The sequence below is a fragment of the Dendropsophus ebraccatus genome, chromosome 15 (genome assembly GCF_027789765.1).
Source record: "Dendropsophus ebraccatus isolate aDenEbr1 chromosome 15, aDenEbr1.pat, whole genome shotgun sequence".
Classification (NCBI taxonomy): Eukaryota; Metazoa; Chordata; class Amphibia; order Anura; family Hylidae; genus Dendropsophus; species Dendropsophus ebraccatus.
The window spans coordinates 34,748,178-34,764,602 of NC_091468.1; the positions used below are offsets into that span (position 1 = coordinate 34,748,178).

The 16,425-nt window shown below is 39.3% G+C and overlaps 1 protein-coding gene across 1 annotated transcript in view; it reads right to left on the reverse strand.

The window, feature by feature from the left end:
* Window positions 1-16,425, reverse strand: part of SOS1 (SOS Ras/Rac guanine nucleotide exchange factor 1) — an 86,343-nt gene that overhangs the window by 20,641 nt on the left and 49,277 nt on the right. The window contains exons 3-10 of the mRNA XM_069955213.1: window positions 12,492-12,623; window positions 11,837-12,001; window positions 11,344-11,553; window positions 10,300-10,443; window positions 8,840-8,950; window positions 7,600-7,698; window positions 4,835-4,962; window positions 2,046-2,701 (exon numbers count right to left, since the gene is read on the reverse strand). Of these exons, the coding sequence (XP_069811314.1) occupies window positions 2,046-2,701; window positions 4,835-4,962; window positions 7,600-7,698; window positions 8,840-8,950; window positions 10,300-10,443; window positions 11,344-11,553; window positions 11,837-12,001; window positions 12,492-12,623 (1,645 nt within the window). The remainder of the gene's footprint in view (window positions 1-2,045; window positions 2,702-4,834; window positions 4,963-7,599; window positions 7,699-8,839; window positions 8,951-10,299; window positions 10,444-11,343; window positions 11,554-11,836; window positions 12,002-12,491; window positions 12,624-16,425) is intronic.

Genomic DNA, 16,425 nt, shown 5'->3' on the forward strand with positions numbered 1-16,425 from the left:
CAGACGAGTCATTTCCTTACACCGGGGCCGCAGACGCTTCTCATCAGACAAGAGCATGGATTCCAAAAATATAGCCACCAAGATTTGTTTTCGTCTTAGAGACGTAAACCGTACTTCCGTTACCGTCACTTGTAGCCCAGTGCCAGAAAGTCAACTTTTACTGCAGAGTTGGAGAGTCTGATGTTTGTCCTGGGTTGGAGCCAGGAAGAGTTTCCTTATATCAATAGATAAAGCAGACTGCACAGTCACAAATGAAGAGATGGACCCTAACCTATAGGTGTCAATCCATACCTATGCTTATGTATACAATTATAGGCCATGTTCACACAACCATTTTTAACGGTTGTTATTTGATACCCAAAATAACAGTTGTTTTGAGTATCAAATAACGGCCGTTGTTTAACGTACTTTGGCAGCCGTCATTACAATGTTTTTTTTTTCTAAAGGTCCTTTCACTGTTCTATAAATAACGGTGAAAAACATCTGTGTGTGAATAAGGTAAAATAATGGCCGATGTTCATTAAATAAAGGCCGCAAATAATGACATGAACATTAATTGGACGGCCGCTGCAAACACCAGCCATTATTCTCTGCACTGTCGTTTCCATAGACTTCAATGGAAATGATTGAAGATTGAAAACAATTGCCATTTTTTTAAATTAAAATGGCAGCTGTTATTTTACAAAAAAAAAAAAAAAAAAGACAGTGTGTGAACATGACCATATAATGTTATGGCAAAATCCTTGTGCCATGTGTGATCTGTGAGTCTCTCTGCATTTAATTTACACTCAACGTTGTGGATATGAATTTAAGCTTTCCGTAACTCCTATGCCCCATTGTATGCATTAAAGGAGTTATCCAGTGCTACAAAAACAAGGCCACTTTCTTTCCGAGACATTACGACTCTTGTCTCCAATTCAGGTGTGGTTTGCAATTAAGCTCCATTCACTTCAATGGAACTGAGCAGCAAAACTCCACCCATGCTGGAGTGTCTGGAAAAAAGTGGGCATGTTTTTGTAACGCTGGATAACCCCTTTAAAAGGGTTATCCAGCGCTACAAAAACATGGCCACTTTCCCCCTACTGTTGTCTCCTGTTTTGGTGGGGTTTTGAAACTCAGATCCATTGAAGTAAATGGAGCTTAATTGCAAACTGCACTGAACTGGAGACAACAGTAGGGGGAATAGTGGCCATGTTTTTGTAACGCTGGATAACCCCTTTAAGGGATTGTTAGATATGCAAGTTCCTAACTGTTAGCACTTTGGTACTCAATTTCCAGATGACAGATTGCCAGATGACAAGTCAGGGTCTGGGAGTTTAGTCTCTTGCTGAGCACCGATATGGTCGGGAGAAGAGTGGGATTGAGCAAGCTGGGGACCAAAGCGTACTCTCTTATTCTCATCCTGGATATAACTAGCAGGAAGTGAAGGTCTGGACTCCCTTACTCAACCAGGGTGACATGTCTGTGTGACATGTGAAAAGTATTTTTAAAGGGGTTAACCAGACTTAAAAAAAAAATGTCCGCTTTCTTCGAGAAACTGCGCCTCTCCTGCCCTCAGGTTGGGTGTGGTTTTACAGCTCGGTTCCACCGAAGTGAATGGGGCTGGATTCTAATACCACACACAACCTGAGGACAAGAGTGGTGCTTTTACTGCAAGAAAGTAGCAGTGCTTTTTTTCTATTTGAATACTGGATAACCCCTTTTAAACAAAAAGAATCTATCAACAAGTAAGGGCCTCCTGTTAGGAGAACTGGGGGCAGTACCATACCCCTCAGTGCACTCAACCTATGAATATCACCCACTGGTGGCTGCGACTGCACAGGTAGCAGCTTAGAGTAGGTGGGCGGCTGTTTTTGTAAAATAAATATTAATGCAGCGATGATGCTGAAACAGTGTATATACTAAAAACAGATCCACAGACTATATTCTGCCCACAGAGAACATTGCCGCACTCCTAATGCCAACATCACACACATACACATGCAATGGTGCACCTTCGCCAAGGTGCCCGTGAAGCACATAAAGAAGGTGCAGTGGTACCGTACCTGCATACATGTGAAAAGTTAGTCTTTCGATGAGTTTCACCACCGTCCCAGCCTTGATGATAGGAATACCAGATTTGGGTTGTACATTTTCCTCAAATATAATATTCTCCTCAGAATCCGGCTCTGCAAACCTGTAGAGCTTGGGGCTGGGGAGCCGCAACTGTTCCTCTTTCTCCTCCTGCATTATAGTCCCATCCAACATTCGTTCCAACGTACTTCTGTACTGCAGCGATATTAAGGCAGCCATCCAGTTATTCTTTTCTTCTGCTGATTTAGCAGCAAAAATAACACTGTTCTCATCCTTTAAAATAATCTCAAATGCATGTCTATACTCATTAGTGTCATCCTTGTCGTTGATTTGTACCTTCCGCATAAAGAACTTCTCCTTCAGCCGATATTCTGCATTGCTTGCACCTGGTAGCCTAGGTTGTCCATGATTCGACTTACAACAGATCATCAAGCCATCAAAGAGGAATATGTGCCTCTCGTGCTTGGCCCCTACTCGTGTTAGGGCGCCCTCCATGATGAATTCATTGCAGCACTGTCCAATGTCTTTGCCCTCCCATCCATCAATGTTTTTCTGAATTTCATTCATTTTCTTAATGGCTAACTGTTTTCCCTTCATTTGATGATTATAAAAACGACATGCAGACTCGCTGTGGAATGAAACAGAAAAGAATTACAATGGAGACATCATGGGCAGCCCCTTTAACAATTCACATTTGTGTCCATGGGATCCATCATCCATTGGAAGACTATTCTTCTTCCAATTTAAGTGAAATAAACAAGAACATCAAACCAAGTTAGGCTGCGTTCACACTACAGTACATCAGGAGGAGTTTGGTACAGTGAAATCTCTTTGGGAAGACCACCAAGAATTGCAATAAAACTGATCTTCTATCAGGTCTTCTTAAAATCATGGTGGTTGTCTAGAGTTTTCACTGAAGCTCTCTCAGATTTCATGGAAATAATAGAGCACCATGCATCACTATTCTTTCCATGTATCTGACAGACATAGTTCATATGGATAAAAAAAGCCACCTAGTTCCTATAACCACACTGTTTCATCGAGAGGAAGGCAAGAATAAGTAAACAACATAGAATAAATCCCTGGATCACCGCCTCACCTCCAGAAGTCTAGCACCCATAGCTTGTAGTATTATAAATTCCTAGAAGGCCTAGAAGGCAGAGTTCTATATTTAATAAACATGTCAGACACCATGATGGCCCCCAACTCAAGTCCACAGGAGCCATAAGGTGGCACTGGTGTCCATTACTTGATGGGTCTAGCACTGCAGTCATGGTTTCTGTTATCACAGTGTGAACAGATCCTTACACCATCATCATGGCTGGATTAATGCTCAGACTAGTAATTCCATTAAACACATTCTCTTATTTATATTTATGGTCAATTGTTCAGATTTCCTAAATCGCATCTCTGGTCAAACATACCATATATTTAGTATACAGTGTAGGTAGAGGTCCACACATCTAAGAACTTACAGTAAATCCCAACTAAGTAAAATCCATAACTACAAAGCGATCAATATCACAGACACAAGTTACAATATACTTCAAGGTTTTACATGGTGCATAAAAGCAGCAAGAACCTTAAAGTGATCAGAAAAAGAACTAAAAACATAACTAAACCTGAAAGACGTCCACTTCTTGAGCGTTCAAGGCTGCCTGCGAGAGAATGCCGAGGGCTGCAGTGACAGCTTATTATAATAGCCTTGTGGACAATAAGAATTGTCCGCCTTTAATGTCACTTCCTTTAAAAACAAAAGAAAGGACCTGGCTCTCCCACTTCTCTGCATGATGTTTATACTAACCCGACCAGGAAAAAGTATCACAAGAGGAAATAAATGGCTTTGACTGCTTTCAAGATTTTTTTTAAAGAGCATAAAACCTCAATGTTTTGAGGTTAAGAAAATAGAAAGTACTGAGGAGGCTGATGTAAGTGAAGGTGCACTCTGGGTATTGCTGATGATACGACATAAACAGCAAGTATGCTAAAGGCACTGAACAAGAAGCAGCCACCCACCACTGACAGAGATGACAGCTAATGGGAGAAGTAATAAAAAGTTATTGCTTGTAAACACTGGAGTACATGTACTGTCCAGAGCAGGAGCAAATCCCCATAGAAAATCTCTTCTACTCTGGACAGTTCCTGCCATGGACAGAGGTGGCAGCAGAGAGCACTGTGTCAGACTGAAGAGAATACACCACTTTCTGCACAATATACAGCAGTAAAATTACAAATCTGTATACCTTTTTGACACCAGTTGATTTGAAAGAAGAAAAAATTGAATGAGTACCCATTTAAATCTACAAAGTACATCAGTATCAGCAAATAGAATTGACATGTGGTGTGAATTGTTAATCTGTACCATGTTATTTATGCTGCAGAATTGGATTTAGTGTGGATTGTCAAGTTAAAATCTGCAATAAATCCAGATTTATCAAAGTGCGTAAAATATACACTGGTGTAGACTGCCCACAGCAACCGACCACAGCTGAGCTTACAGCTCTGGTAATATAAAGGTTGAGCTGTGATTGGTTGCTTTGGGCAGTTTACATCGGTGTCTATTTTACACATTTTGATACATTTGGCTCATTGTGCAGATTTTAGTGCAGATTAAATAAATGTTGTAGAAGGCCAAAAACTATTATTGAGGATTTTCAGCTGTTGATTTTGGTGCGTAAAATATGCATTGTGCACAGATGTATGAGTAACATTCATTTGCTATCACAATATTACAATGCTGAAAGAAAAAGGTTGTGGGTACCTGAGACGTCTTTTGGCCAGGCTCTTAGAACAGATCCGCTCCATACTGCTCTGGAGGTTGAGCAGCGCAGTTATGGATTGCTTTAGACATTCTTTATCTTCCTCGTCCTCGCTTTTTTCTTCTAATTGCTACAAAGCAAAGAGCAAAAAAAAACAAAACAGGTGTCTGGCAGGTTCCAAAGTGGATAGAGATCACCTAGAAATGACACTGATCATACAACTATAAAGATGAGCCCTACAAAGTACTTTAAGGAATGTCTGTGTTCCTACTCCGAATCCAACAACCTATACTACCTATAAGATGTATACATTACATCCAATGGGCTTCAAGCATGAAAGCTATTTAATATTGTCAGGGATGCAAATCCAAAATTTTTCAACCCTGCTCTCAAAGAGCAAAAGGTGAAAACAGATTGTCCATACATTGACACAAATTTCTTTTTTTTTTTTTTTAACATTATTTTTATTGAAGGGGTAGTGCGGCGTTTAAAAATTATTCACTAAATAACACACCATCAGCTGCTCAGCCGCAATTGGCTGAGGACAGTTATGCTCAGCCAATCGTGGCTGAGCAGCTCATGACACGGCAGAGTGGGGACGGCATGAGGGACGGCTGGAGTGGTCCTGCCGGCCTCCCGAAGATGACGTTGTTCGACCCAAGATGGCGGCCGGGGTCGACAGCAATCTGGTGAGTATACTGCAACACACTTCCGGGGGTGGGGGGACACGGGGAAGGGGTCATTCACTTACATAACACACATTAAAAAGTTGTATAAGTTTGTAATGTGTGTTATTTAGTGAATAATTTTTAAACACCGCACTACCCCTTTAAAGTCACTGTTGTTTAAATTTTTTGGGCAGAAATTAATAGTACAGGCGATTTTAAGAAACATTGTAATCGGGTTTATTAGCCAAAAATGCATTTTTATCATGAAAAAGCAGTTTGAAGCTCTCCACCCTGTCTTCATGGTTCTCTTATGGAGAGGGGAGGGGTTGAGGGAAATGAAGCACCAAAACAGGACAACAAAGAGTTAATTTACAGCTACATCACCGAATCATCTGAATACCAGTTTTTACACAGGTCAAGCTCTTGTTCTCTGCTGGCGACTAATCTCCCTCCTCCCCTCTACATAGGTTACACAGGGCTCGACGAGATTTCCTGATAATGAGCAATGAATGAGGGGGGAGGGGGACCTGGGGAAAGTCTTTTTAAATGCAGATAATGGCATATTTGCCTAATAAACCCAATTACAAAGTTTCTTAAAATCGCCTGTACTAAAAAAAAAAAAAATTTGACAGTGACAATTTAAGTTTTTCAAACAGTATTTAAATGTACATACAGCAAGGTAACATCAAAGTATGGCAATTATTATTTGGTTACAAATGAGTAGATCTTACTATCTAGTAACAAAAGGTAGTGAAGAATAAATGAGCAGAGATGAGTCTGAAGTCCATATGGACATCAGCCTCATCTCTGCTCATTAGCGTAAAGAGAGCAAAGAGGAGCGGCAGTAATTTCCCGGCGGCAGGACCAACATCCAGAGCATCACCAGGAGGGCAGGGTAAGTATTCGGCGCTCTATTGAGGGGTAGGGTGGGTTCTGCCTCAGTCTCTTGGCTGACAGGTTCCCTTTAAGCCAAATGTCTTTACAGATAAATGTCCAGTCCCAGATCCAATTTATTGACTGGTTATTGGGATCCCTAATAGCAGATCCAACTAGAGGGGTCACGTGATAGGAGGGTCTGTCTACACCCTGCTAAGGTCTTACGCAAGGCATCCTAAATAATGGCTACAGTATAGTTGACATAGCTATATTGGGGATTACCTGTACACCAGTATGTTGGTCTATTTTAGTACACTCTCTAATTAGAAGCATCAGGCTTTTCTTCCCCCACCAATGAGGAAATATACCATACGTCATAGTGTGATTTATTTTCCTGTGGTTCTGAATTAAAGACAGATAATGCAGAGATATCATGATCTAGGGCACCAGATCGCTGTACACACACAGGAAGGTACATCTTGCACCCTGGCCTTTTAACGACCAGTGTACAAGGATAGGAAATCCCAATGAGGTCACCACTGTAATTTCCAGTATAGGAGAATAAGTAACGGAACAAAGAGGAGGCTTTCCAAGATCACAATACTGATGCAATGGGGCAAAGCTGCAAAATCCTGCATGGCCACTATTATACGTATGCAGAGGATTGGGGCAATGTTACCAATTAAGAGGTGTCCCACCATATAGCTGATCGGCAGATCAGACCACCACAAGCCCGATACTGATGCCTACCATGAGGATCCCAGTGGTGGTCACAGCCCTAATATGGTGTATGGGCATTGACTGTTCAACTTAGACAATCACTTGTATGAACTATATTATCTGCCAAAAAGCACTAGATTCATCTATGTTTTAACCCATACAGTACTGTTCTAAAATTTTAGCCAGGTGTGGGAAAAAATGCTGATAGGAGGCGACTTATTTTGCAGCATTTTCCCACTTGCCATAAAACCTTTGCACAGTACTGTATGTTAGAGAAATGTATGATATACTACTTCTACCGCTACAGGCAACAGCAGCAATCATAATACAGCCAGCTTTATCATGGTGCCAGTCTGCAGCTCTATATGCAGAACACATATTTCTCGTTCTAACAGACTTCCACTATTATTTCCACCAGTCCCTAATATCTAGCTATAGCAACCCCACACGTAAACCTACAATCCAACCACCACCAACCTGGTTTATATGTGAATGTTTCTTACCTTAATAAATTCAAAGTAGTGCAGGCAGTAGTAAACAGGAGCTAGAAGTAGCCGAGGCAAAACATATTGCACAGCTTCTTTAAAACCTTCACCTATAGACTGGAGGTAACGTAAAAACCAAGAATAAATACTTATTCCAGAATGCTGCTGATGACAATAATAAGACTCAGAAGACACCAGATAAAGGGTAAGACTACACCTTATGGTGCGTTTACACACAGAGATTTATCGGACAGATTTTTGAAGCCAAAGCCAGGAATGCAGGAGAAATCTCAGTCTTTCCTTTATGACCTGTTCCCTGTTTATAGTCTGTTCCTGGCTTTGGCTTCAAAGACCTGTCAGATAAATCTCTCAGTGTAAATGCACCTTTAGACTAAAATGAGCTACACCTGCTGACTTCAGCCGACCCTCTATATTGTATGACGGACTCCCACAGGTGTTAGTGCAGAGAAAGGCTACATTTTTACCACCTGACACCACTGTTCTGGGAAAGGTAAGCCAATGTATTTCTGATCTGTCTGCATTCATCTTACCCGTGTCTTTCTCCCACACAGGCAACATGAACATTCAGCCTTGTGTATGGCCACCTTAAAACTGGGCATACACCTGTATTAACTGTCAGTGGCGGCTTATCTTTCCAAAAACAAAGGGGTCAGATAGTGAGTGAAGAATAACATTTATAGAGACCTTTACACAACTAATAAAAGACAAACAAACATGAAGACAGTTCCCAAACTTTACATACTATACAGAAAGTGGAAACAATACAAATAGACTTCATATAGAAATCCTGTTACTAACTCTACTAATGACTACGCTCAGTCGGTTTCTGAGTGTATATTATCATCTGATGGAACTGAAAGGCACACTCAGAAGTAGACCCATAGTAGATGCTAGCAGACTACTTTGGTTCCATTAAAATGAATGAGCGCAGCTCCTGGCTGCACATGGCAGTATGCTTTGGCATACCATTTAGCCAGTATGCCAATATATACAGTGACCCTAGAGTAATAATAAAAGTGAATGTAGCTTAACACATAAAAATCAGGGTAAAATAAGGTAACCAGAGACATCCAAAAAAGGTTTTTAGAATACAGCATTCAGAACGATAAAGGTTTGGAAGAATCTGTTAGTATTTACAATAAAGTGTAATGTTCTGCTTGTATGATACTTACCTCTCCATACCTGTAATAAAGATAGGTCAATGTTGATGTAATATATTCAGCTAAGAGCAACATACCTGTAAATAAAGAGCAGCACCGGGCTTGGAAAGCTGACCAAGAAAGTGATCATGAAAACCTGGTCGTAGAATATCCTGAGCGTAGGATTCATATGGATCAAAGGCTAATTCCTGCAAATGAGATAAAAAGCTGAAGACGTGTGTCATAAAACAATGACCGATGCTATAGCTGAAGTCTTACAGGGAACCAGTTACTACAGGGGTTGGTACATAACCCCTACAATTCCCAAATAGATATACAATAGCTGAACAGACTAAAGCTCTCTTTTCAGACCACAATTAAAATTGATAAAAAATATTTTGCATCAAGTGAGGGTCAGAGGTCACATTCACAGCACAATTAACTGTGTAAATATTAATTACTATTGTCACAATAATTACCCAAAATGATGTTTGTTTTATTTATTAATAAAACGGGAGCGTTAAGCAAATATTCTCAAGGTGTCACATGGTCATGTCACAGTCTTAATATTTATACATATGATTTAGCGCTCTGGGAATGTGACCTTCGACCCCTGCTTGATGCAAAATAACTTATTTATTTATTAGGCCTCAGGCAGCATGTTAAATGTTTAGATTGATGATAGTACATAGTCTGTGTGATGTCTAAAGTTTTTAAAGTGACATGGACACTTTGAAGGGAACTTCAGTGCATTTGTGCTGACATAGCTCCCAGCTGCACCAAACAGTTCGACAACGCAGCTCCCTTACCATACCATTGTTGTCTTCAGCGTTAGATGTACATGCACATGTTTTATTCCGGTGCGCAACACTCCGCGGAGATGATTGACAGGCAGAGAGACCCGCTAGTAGCCCCTACGTATTTGATGTATTTGGTGCAGCTGGTATTGGTTCCCTTTAAGGCTATGTTATCACAACACCTTTTTAAGGAAAATAATGGCCGTTGTTTTATAAAGACGGCTGTAAATAATGATCATCATTAACAGCCATGATTATCAAACAACGGACATTTTTTTCACCTTAAAAAGAGGTTGTAAGAACATAGGCTAAAGAGTTTTTCCAAAATTATTGATAACCTATGTAAATAGTTGACCAGATGTTCTTTATGAGGTCTAGAGAGTTCAATGTGAGTCTTTCTTTATGATGAATTTAGTTTATTTGTAGGTTTAAACTATGTTCACACAACATATTTTTTATGACAAGAGTGGCCGTTGTTTGCAATTAAATGTGTTGCAGTGAAGTCAATGCCAACAGCAGCAGTTGTTCACACAATGTATTGCACAATAGCCGTTGTGGGCCACAGCCATGGAAATAATTGACATGTCAATTGAAATCAATGTAATTCTCACTGCAACAACAGCCGTTGTTTTTGAGTGCTGAACAATGGCCGTTGTTTGTACAATGTGTGAACATAGCAGAAACACAGTCCTGGCTGCCAAATTGGCAAAGTGTTTTAAATACCCTGTTAGCAAAGTGTTAAACAGTGAATAAAATCTCACCTCTGCTAAGTCCTCGAAGCAGCTTCCAACTAATGGGTGCGGACTGCTCTCATCTGTCATTTCCACTGTGTCTTCAATAAGGCCCAATAGCTTCACACTAAGTTCATGGATATCAATGATTCGACTAAATATATTTTCTACATCCTGAAAAAACATTCACTGTTATCAATATATACAATATAAGCTTAGATTCTCTGGTCGTGGCAATTGCCAGGGAACAAAGTCAGGATTTAAAGTGAACAAACTTTAAGATCTAACACTTAGAAAATCTATCCAGTATGGCCAATAAAAAGTTCAAGCAGTAGACAATATTCCCAATGAGGTAAAATAGTGATATTACCAGAGGGATTATTGATATATAAATTAAAAGCTATATAAGTTATAAATAAAAAGCTGGCATTACAGGTAGAGGGTCGAAGGTTAAAACAGCAGCACACCTATGACAGTGACCATACATCCACAATAAAGCCACAGGGTCTTCTGACAACAGCGGAATAGGCCAACCCACTCTACTTTGATGTCAGATGTCAGGGAAAACAAGTGTTGGACATGCTGATCCTTTGTTCTTGGTAAGGTAAGCTGCCACCAGTTGTGTCTGGCACCAGCTATCTCCCCCTGCCCAATCCAAATAATGCAAACTCGAGTCAAATATGTATGTGGAACCAAGGAAAAATAGCTGCCAGCCAAATGAAGGTTAGTCGTTAGAGATGAGCGAACCTCGAGCATGCTTGAGTCCATCCGAACCAGAGCGTTCGGCATTTGATTAGCGGGGGCTGCTGAACTTGGATAAAGCTCTAAGGTTGTCTGGAAAACATGGATACAGCCAATGACTATATCCATGTTTTCCACATAGCCTTAGAGCTTTATCCAAGTTCAGCAGCCACCGCTAATCAAATGCTGAAAGTTCAGGTTCGGATGGACTCGAGCATGCTGGAGGTTCACTCATCTCTATTAGTTTGTCGTCCGTCTAAAATGTATAGTCAGCTCTAGTCATGTCATAAAAAGATACAATAAAGAGAAAGAAAATGGTGGTTAAAAACTTACATGAGCTGAAAAGAGTTTGGTGTTGGAGGCAAAAGGTTCTCTGAATACTTTGATGATGAGGTTTAGTTCCCTTATATATTGTCTAACTTCTGCCATAAAGGACTTCACTAGATCATAGTATGATTGTTCCCCCAAGGTAGATGGCTCTTCGTCGGCTAAGGACAATACACTCATGTCTTCTTCATCCTGATGGAACATATCCATCAACACCTGTGATAGAAATAAAATTAGTATATGTAATGGTAAGGTTATGGGATTGAAGAGGATGTTTTGGTGATAGAACTGCTCCTCCGCCACTCCCAAACTATTAAAGGGGTACCCCGACAAAAATAAATTCCTTTCAAATCAACTGGTGACCAGCTGCCTAACTGGTCATGTAAAGAACAGGCCACAAATGCCAAAACATAACTTAATTTCTATCCTGAAGCTTGGCAGGCTTATGCACTTTGATGGTGACCTAGATGTATCAGGATAAAGCACAGCGCGTTCTTACCTTATCCACACACATTGCAACCTTTATGTCTTGCTTGGTAATTTCATAATGCCTGATATTCCGTACGTAATTCCCAGCGAGTTTCAATATATCAGCAGAAATGTATTCTAATACTGCAACTATGTAAACAGATACTTGATGATCAATTTTATAACCTAAAACCTCCTGTAAAGAAAAGGAAGAAATATTACTTACTCTGAGAAAAAAAAATATAATAATAATAAAAATATAAATAAATAAATAAATTTTATATATATATATATATATATATATATATATATATATATATATATATATATATATATATATATATGTGCGCCTACTTGCAGAGCTGTTTCAACAAAATAAAACAAAAAAGCTATCCATAGCCAAGGGGCATTCAAATTCAAGGGATTAATGATTATGTAGAACTGTGCTCAGGCAGATGTTAAAAAAAACAAACCCAACCAAACAAGAAACCTTGCCACTGCTGTGTTCACAGCAACCAATCACGGCTCAGCTTACATTTTACCACGAGCTGGAAAATGAGCTGTGATTGGTTGCTGTGGGCAGTTTATACCCATTTCCTATTTTTCGTAGCTTCGGAATCAGAAGGCACAGACAAGTGCGGCACAGACTGAGAACCATTATAAAGTGTAACCAGCGTCTATATTACCTTTAACAAAGGGTGGATTTTATCTACAGGGAGGGATAGCGGATTCCGCCGTTTTTTCTTCTCAATCGCAGACTGAGCATCAGCAATCGCCCACTTATCTATGGGGTGAGGGAAGCTTTTCTGTACACGTTCCTGCAAGAAGCAAGGGGGAAATTTAGGACTGAAAACACCTCTCTCTGCTTTTCGTCACGTCTGAATAAAAACTACATACAGGACCAACACAGAAATTGAACAGTAGCACATTTGATGCCAGAAAGTTATACAGATATGTAAATTACTTAAATTAAAAAATCTTAAATTTTCCAGTACCTATCAGCTGCTGTATGTCCTGCAGGAAGTGGTGTAATTTTTCCATTATGACACAATGCTCTCTGCTGCCACCTCTGTCTATGACAGGAACTGTCTAGAGCAGGAGAGGTTTTCTATGGGGATTTGCTGCTGTTCTAGACAGTTCCTGACATGGACAGCGGTGACAGCAAAGAGCACTGTGTCAGACTGGAGAGAATACATACCCCATTTCCTACAGGACATATAGTAGCTGATAAGTACTGGAAGGCTTGAGATTTTTAAATATAAGTAATTTACAAATCTGTATAACTTTCTGACACCAGTTGATCTGAAAATCGTTTTTACCACTGGAAAACCACTTTAAATAGGAGAAACTATGAAAACTAGCGCAAACTATGACTACTGAAATAGAGAATTATAGGAGTTTATTTTTATGTAGGCTTTACCAACAGTGTAACTATAGGGAATGAGGGATACAGAGTTGAGATAAGCCAGCACAGCCATTAATATCTGCTAGCCACATGCCTGGAAAAGTCAAATCTAAAATATATTTACTTATTGAGCAGCACCCTTACATTACACAGAAGATATATATTTTATTACAACAACAAAAAAAAACATTATAAGCTTTCTGAAGATTGCATAGGAGGGTGCATAGAGATTGAATATTACTGTCAGGTCACGTGACTATTAATGTAAGCTAAGCACCCTAAGAATATCACAGTTATTCCAAGGAATTATAACCAGAAATTACTGTTCAGAACATTTTGCTTCAGACTTGAAATATTTGTGGCAACCAAGAGGTGGCAGTATTGCACTACAATTTTAACAAAAACATAGGGGGAGATTTGTCAAACATGGTGTAAAGTGAAACTGGCTCAGTTCCCCCTAGCAACCAATCAGACTCCACCCAATAAATTAGTAAAATAAAAAGTTTTTTGTTTTGTATCTGGACCTTGAAGTTTGAGTGCATGGATATTTTCTTGCTTTCTGTGTTCTCTTTTGTGTTCATTTCTTGGCTTTTATTAGTTGTGCTGCTTGTGCGGTATTTGCAGCTTTGGCCCTTTATACTCCATCCTTCTTATATTTTAGTGGGGCCTACTATTTGTTTGTCATTCAGTAGAGCCATTCATTGAGTACTTCCAGTGGATACTCGTCTGTACAGGTCATGTGATGGACATACAAGTGCTGGCTGGGTAGAGTTACAGTACCATATTAGAGCCGTGGCTTACCCGTGCACCCGTGTGTCCATCACATGACCAGGACACTATTCATATCACGTAAACAGTAAGGGGGAGATTTATCAAACATGGTGTAAAGTGAAACTGGCTCAGTTGCCCCTAGCAACCAATCAGATTCCACCTTTCATTCCTCGCAGACTCTTTGGAAAATGAAAAGTGGAATCTGCTAGGGGCAACTGAGCCAGTTTCACTTTACACCATGTTTGATAAACCTCCCCTAAAATGTCCCCTTTCAATCTACCATCAAATCAATGGCAAAACCCAAACAATGTTATTTTTTGAGGGGAAAAATGCACTTTACAGTAAAACTGTTATCTGTATTCTATAGATCAGTCTGAATACAATCGTACCAATTTTGCAAGGCTTTTCTAATAGTTTACAACTATAAAAACAAACTTTTTTTTAACAAATAAATATATGCCTAAATATTGTTCTACTGTGACTCCAATAACTTCCCATCTACAGGGCTGTTTGGGGGCTCAATGTTTGAACCATGATCTATAGTTTTTATTGGTATTATATTGGTATACACAGGATTTTTCCTGTGTATACACAGGATACTTTTCTCTGCTATATATTGTAACAATAATAATAAAAAAACAGCAACCCTGACACCTTTTTCCTCTTTGTTTCTGTTGTTTACCATGCTGGTATGGAACAATATTGTTTTTTTTTAAATAGCTTAGCACACTATGATACCAAATAAGTTTATTTTTACATATTTTTATTAGAAAAAAAAGGGAAAAGGACGGTCGATCTCAACTTTTATTGGAGGAGGGGGCTTCAAAATATTTTTTAAAAACTGCTTTCTTACTATTGTCTGCTAGACTTTAGGACTCAAATTAAAAGCATGGAGGTAGGCAGAAGACCAATGACTTTCCTGGAGACCAATTTTTTTTTTATATAGATTTTTATGGGGATTGTGACTTCACGCAGCTTTGCAATATATGCTCTTTTTTTATTATTATTTCTATGTTTAAATCAACATTATACATATGGCCAAACTGTGGTCCAAGCTCCCTCCATGCCGATGCAAGCACCCTCAGGATTCTCTCCTACTGTACATGTATATACAGCAGCTGTACACGTGTAGAGAAGAGAGACACCTAGTGGCCAAGTAGAACGTTGAGAAAAATCACTAACCGTGTTGATTTCTTCAAAAAAATTTAACAGTGCCTCATTAAAAGGAATGTGTCACCTAATTTTTCTTTTACTAATTAGAGACAGATAGTAAAACTTGTCTAATCTGTTTCTATTTCCTGACAGTAATTTTTATTTTATTTTACTTTTTGTATATAATAATGAGGGATTCAATGTTGACTGTTCTTAACAGCATTTAGTGACATGCTTTACAGCAAGACTCAGGGACATAGACGACAATAGACATAATCTGTCCTCTTAAGATGAACTTGAAACATTACTGAGTGTACTCAGTGACCTCTGAAGAGGTCATTTCACAGGGAGCTGCTATTGTCTCCTCAATCTACTGGTGTCACATGTCACTGCAATCCTGTACAGATCCCTTTACAGCAGCATTCTCTCATCACCACAGACACAACAGGAAGTCTCAGCTTAGTTTTAGCCCTAGTGGTGTGAATGAAAATTGCAAGATATCACAATTATTTTATAATATAGATAGAAAAATTTTAAAAATGTCACAAAAAATTCTTAAAAAATGTTATACATAAAAACATTATACAATAAGTAATTTTCAGATGACACATTCCCTTTTAAAGAGGAACTATCAGCAGGTAAGACAAATCTAAACCTGCTGATATCTGCCTATTGCACATTAGGTGCTAAGAATGAGGGTATGTCTCTTACCTTCCTTCTTGGCGCCGTTCCCGTGCTGTTGTTAATATAATCTTGTCTCTGGTAAGGCCATCTGGAGCTCCCAACCCCCCAGAGCGCTGATCCACTGATAATCATTAAAGGGGCAGGCTGGCCCGGGCGGATCAGTCCTCCAAATGGCCTTATCAGAGATGCGATTACATTAACAACTGCATGGGAACGGTGCCGAGGATGAAGGTAAGAGACACACCATCATTCTCAGAACCCAATTCACACTAGGGAACTATCAGCAGGTTAGATTCATCTAATCTGCTGGTAATTCCCTTTAATACAAGGGTTAATTAATCGTACAGAGATTATAGGAAAATGCAAATACAACAAAAATAGGGTGAAAAAAAATGATGGCATAATATAAATGTCTATAATTATTTATAATACACATTAATGCTGGCAAAACTGTATGTATACAACATAGAAGAAACAACCAGATCTTTATGTGGTCATAACAGTCAGGTGACACATGGAGGGTTCAGAAAGCTACACTGCCACTAGATGGAAAAGCTGTATCAGAATACCAAGCCTATTACATTCCACTGGCATTATGTATATCCCCT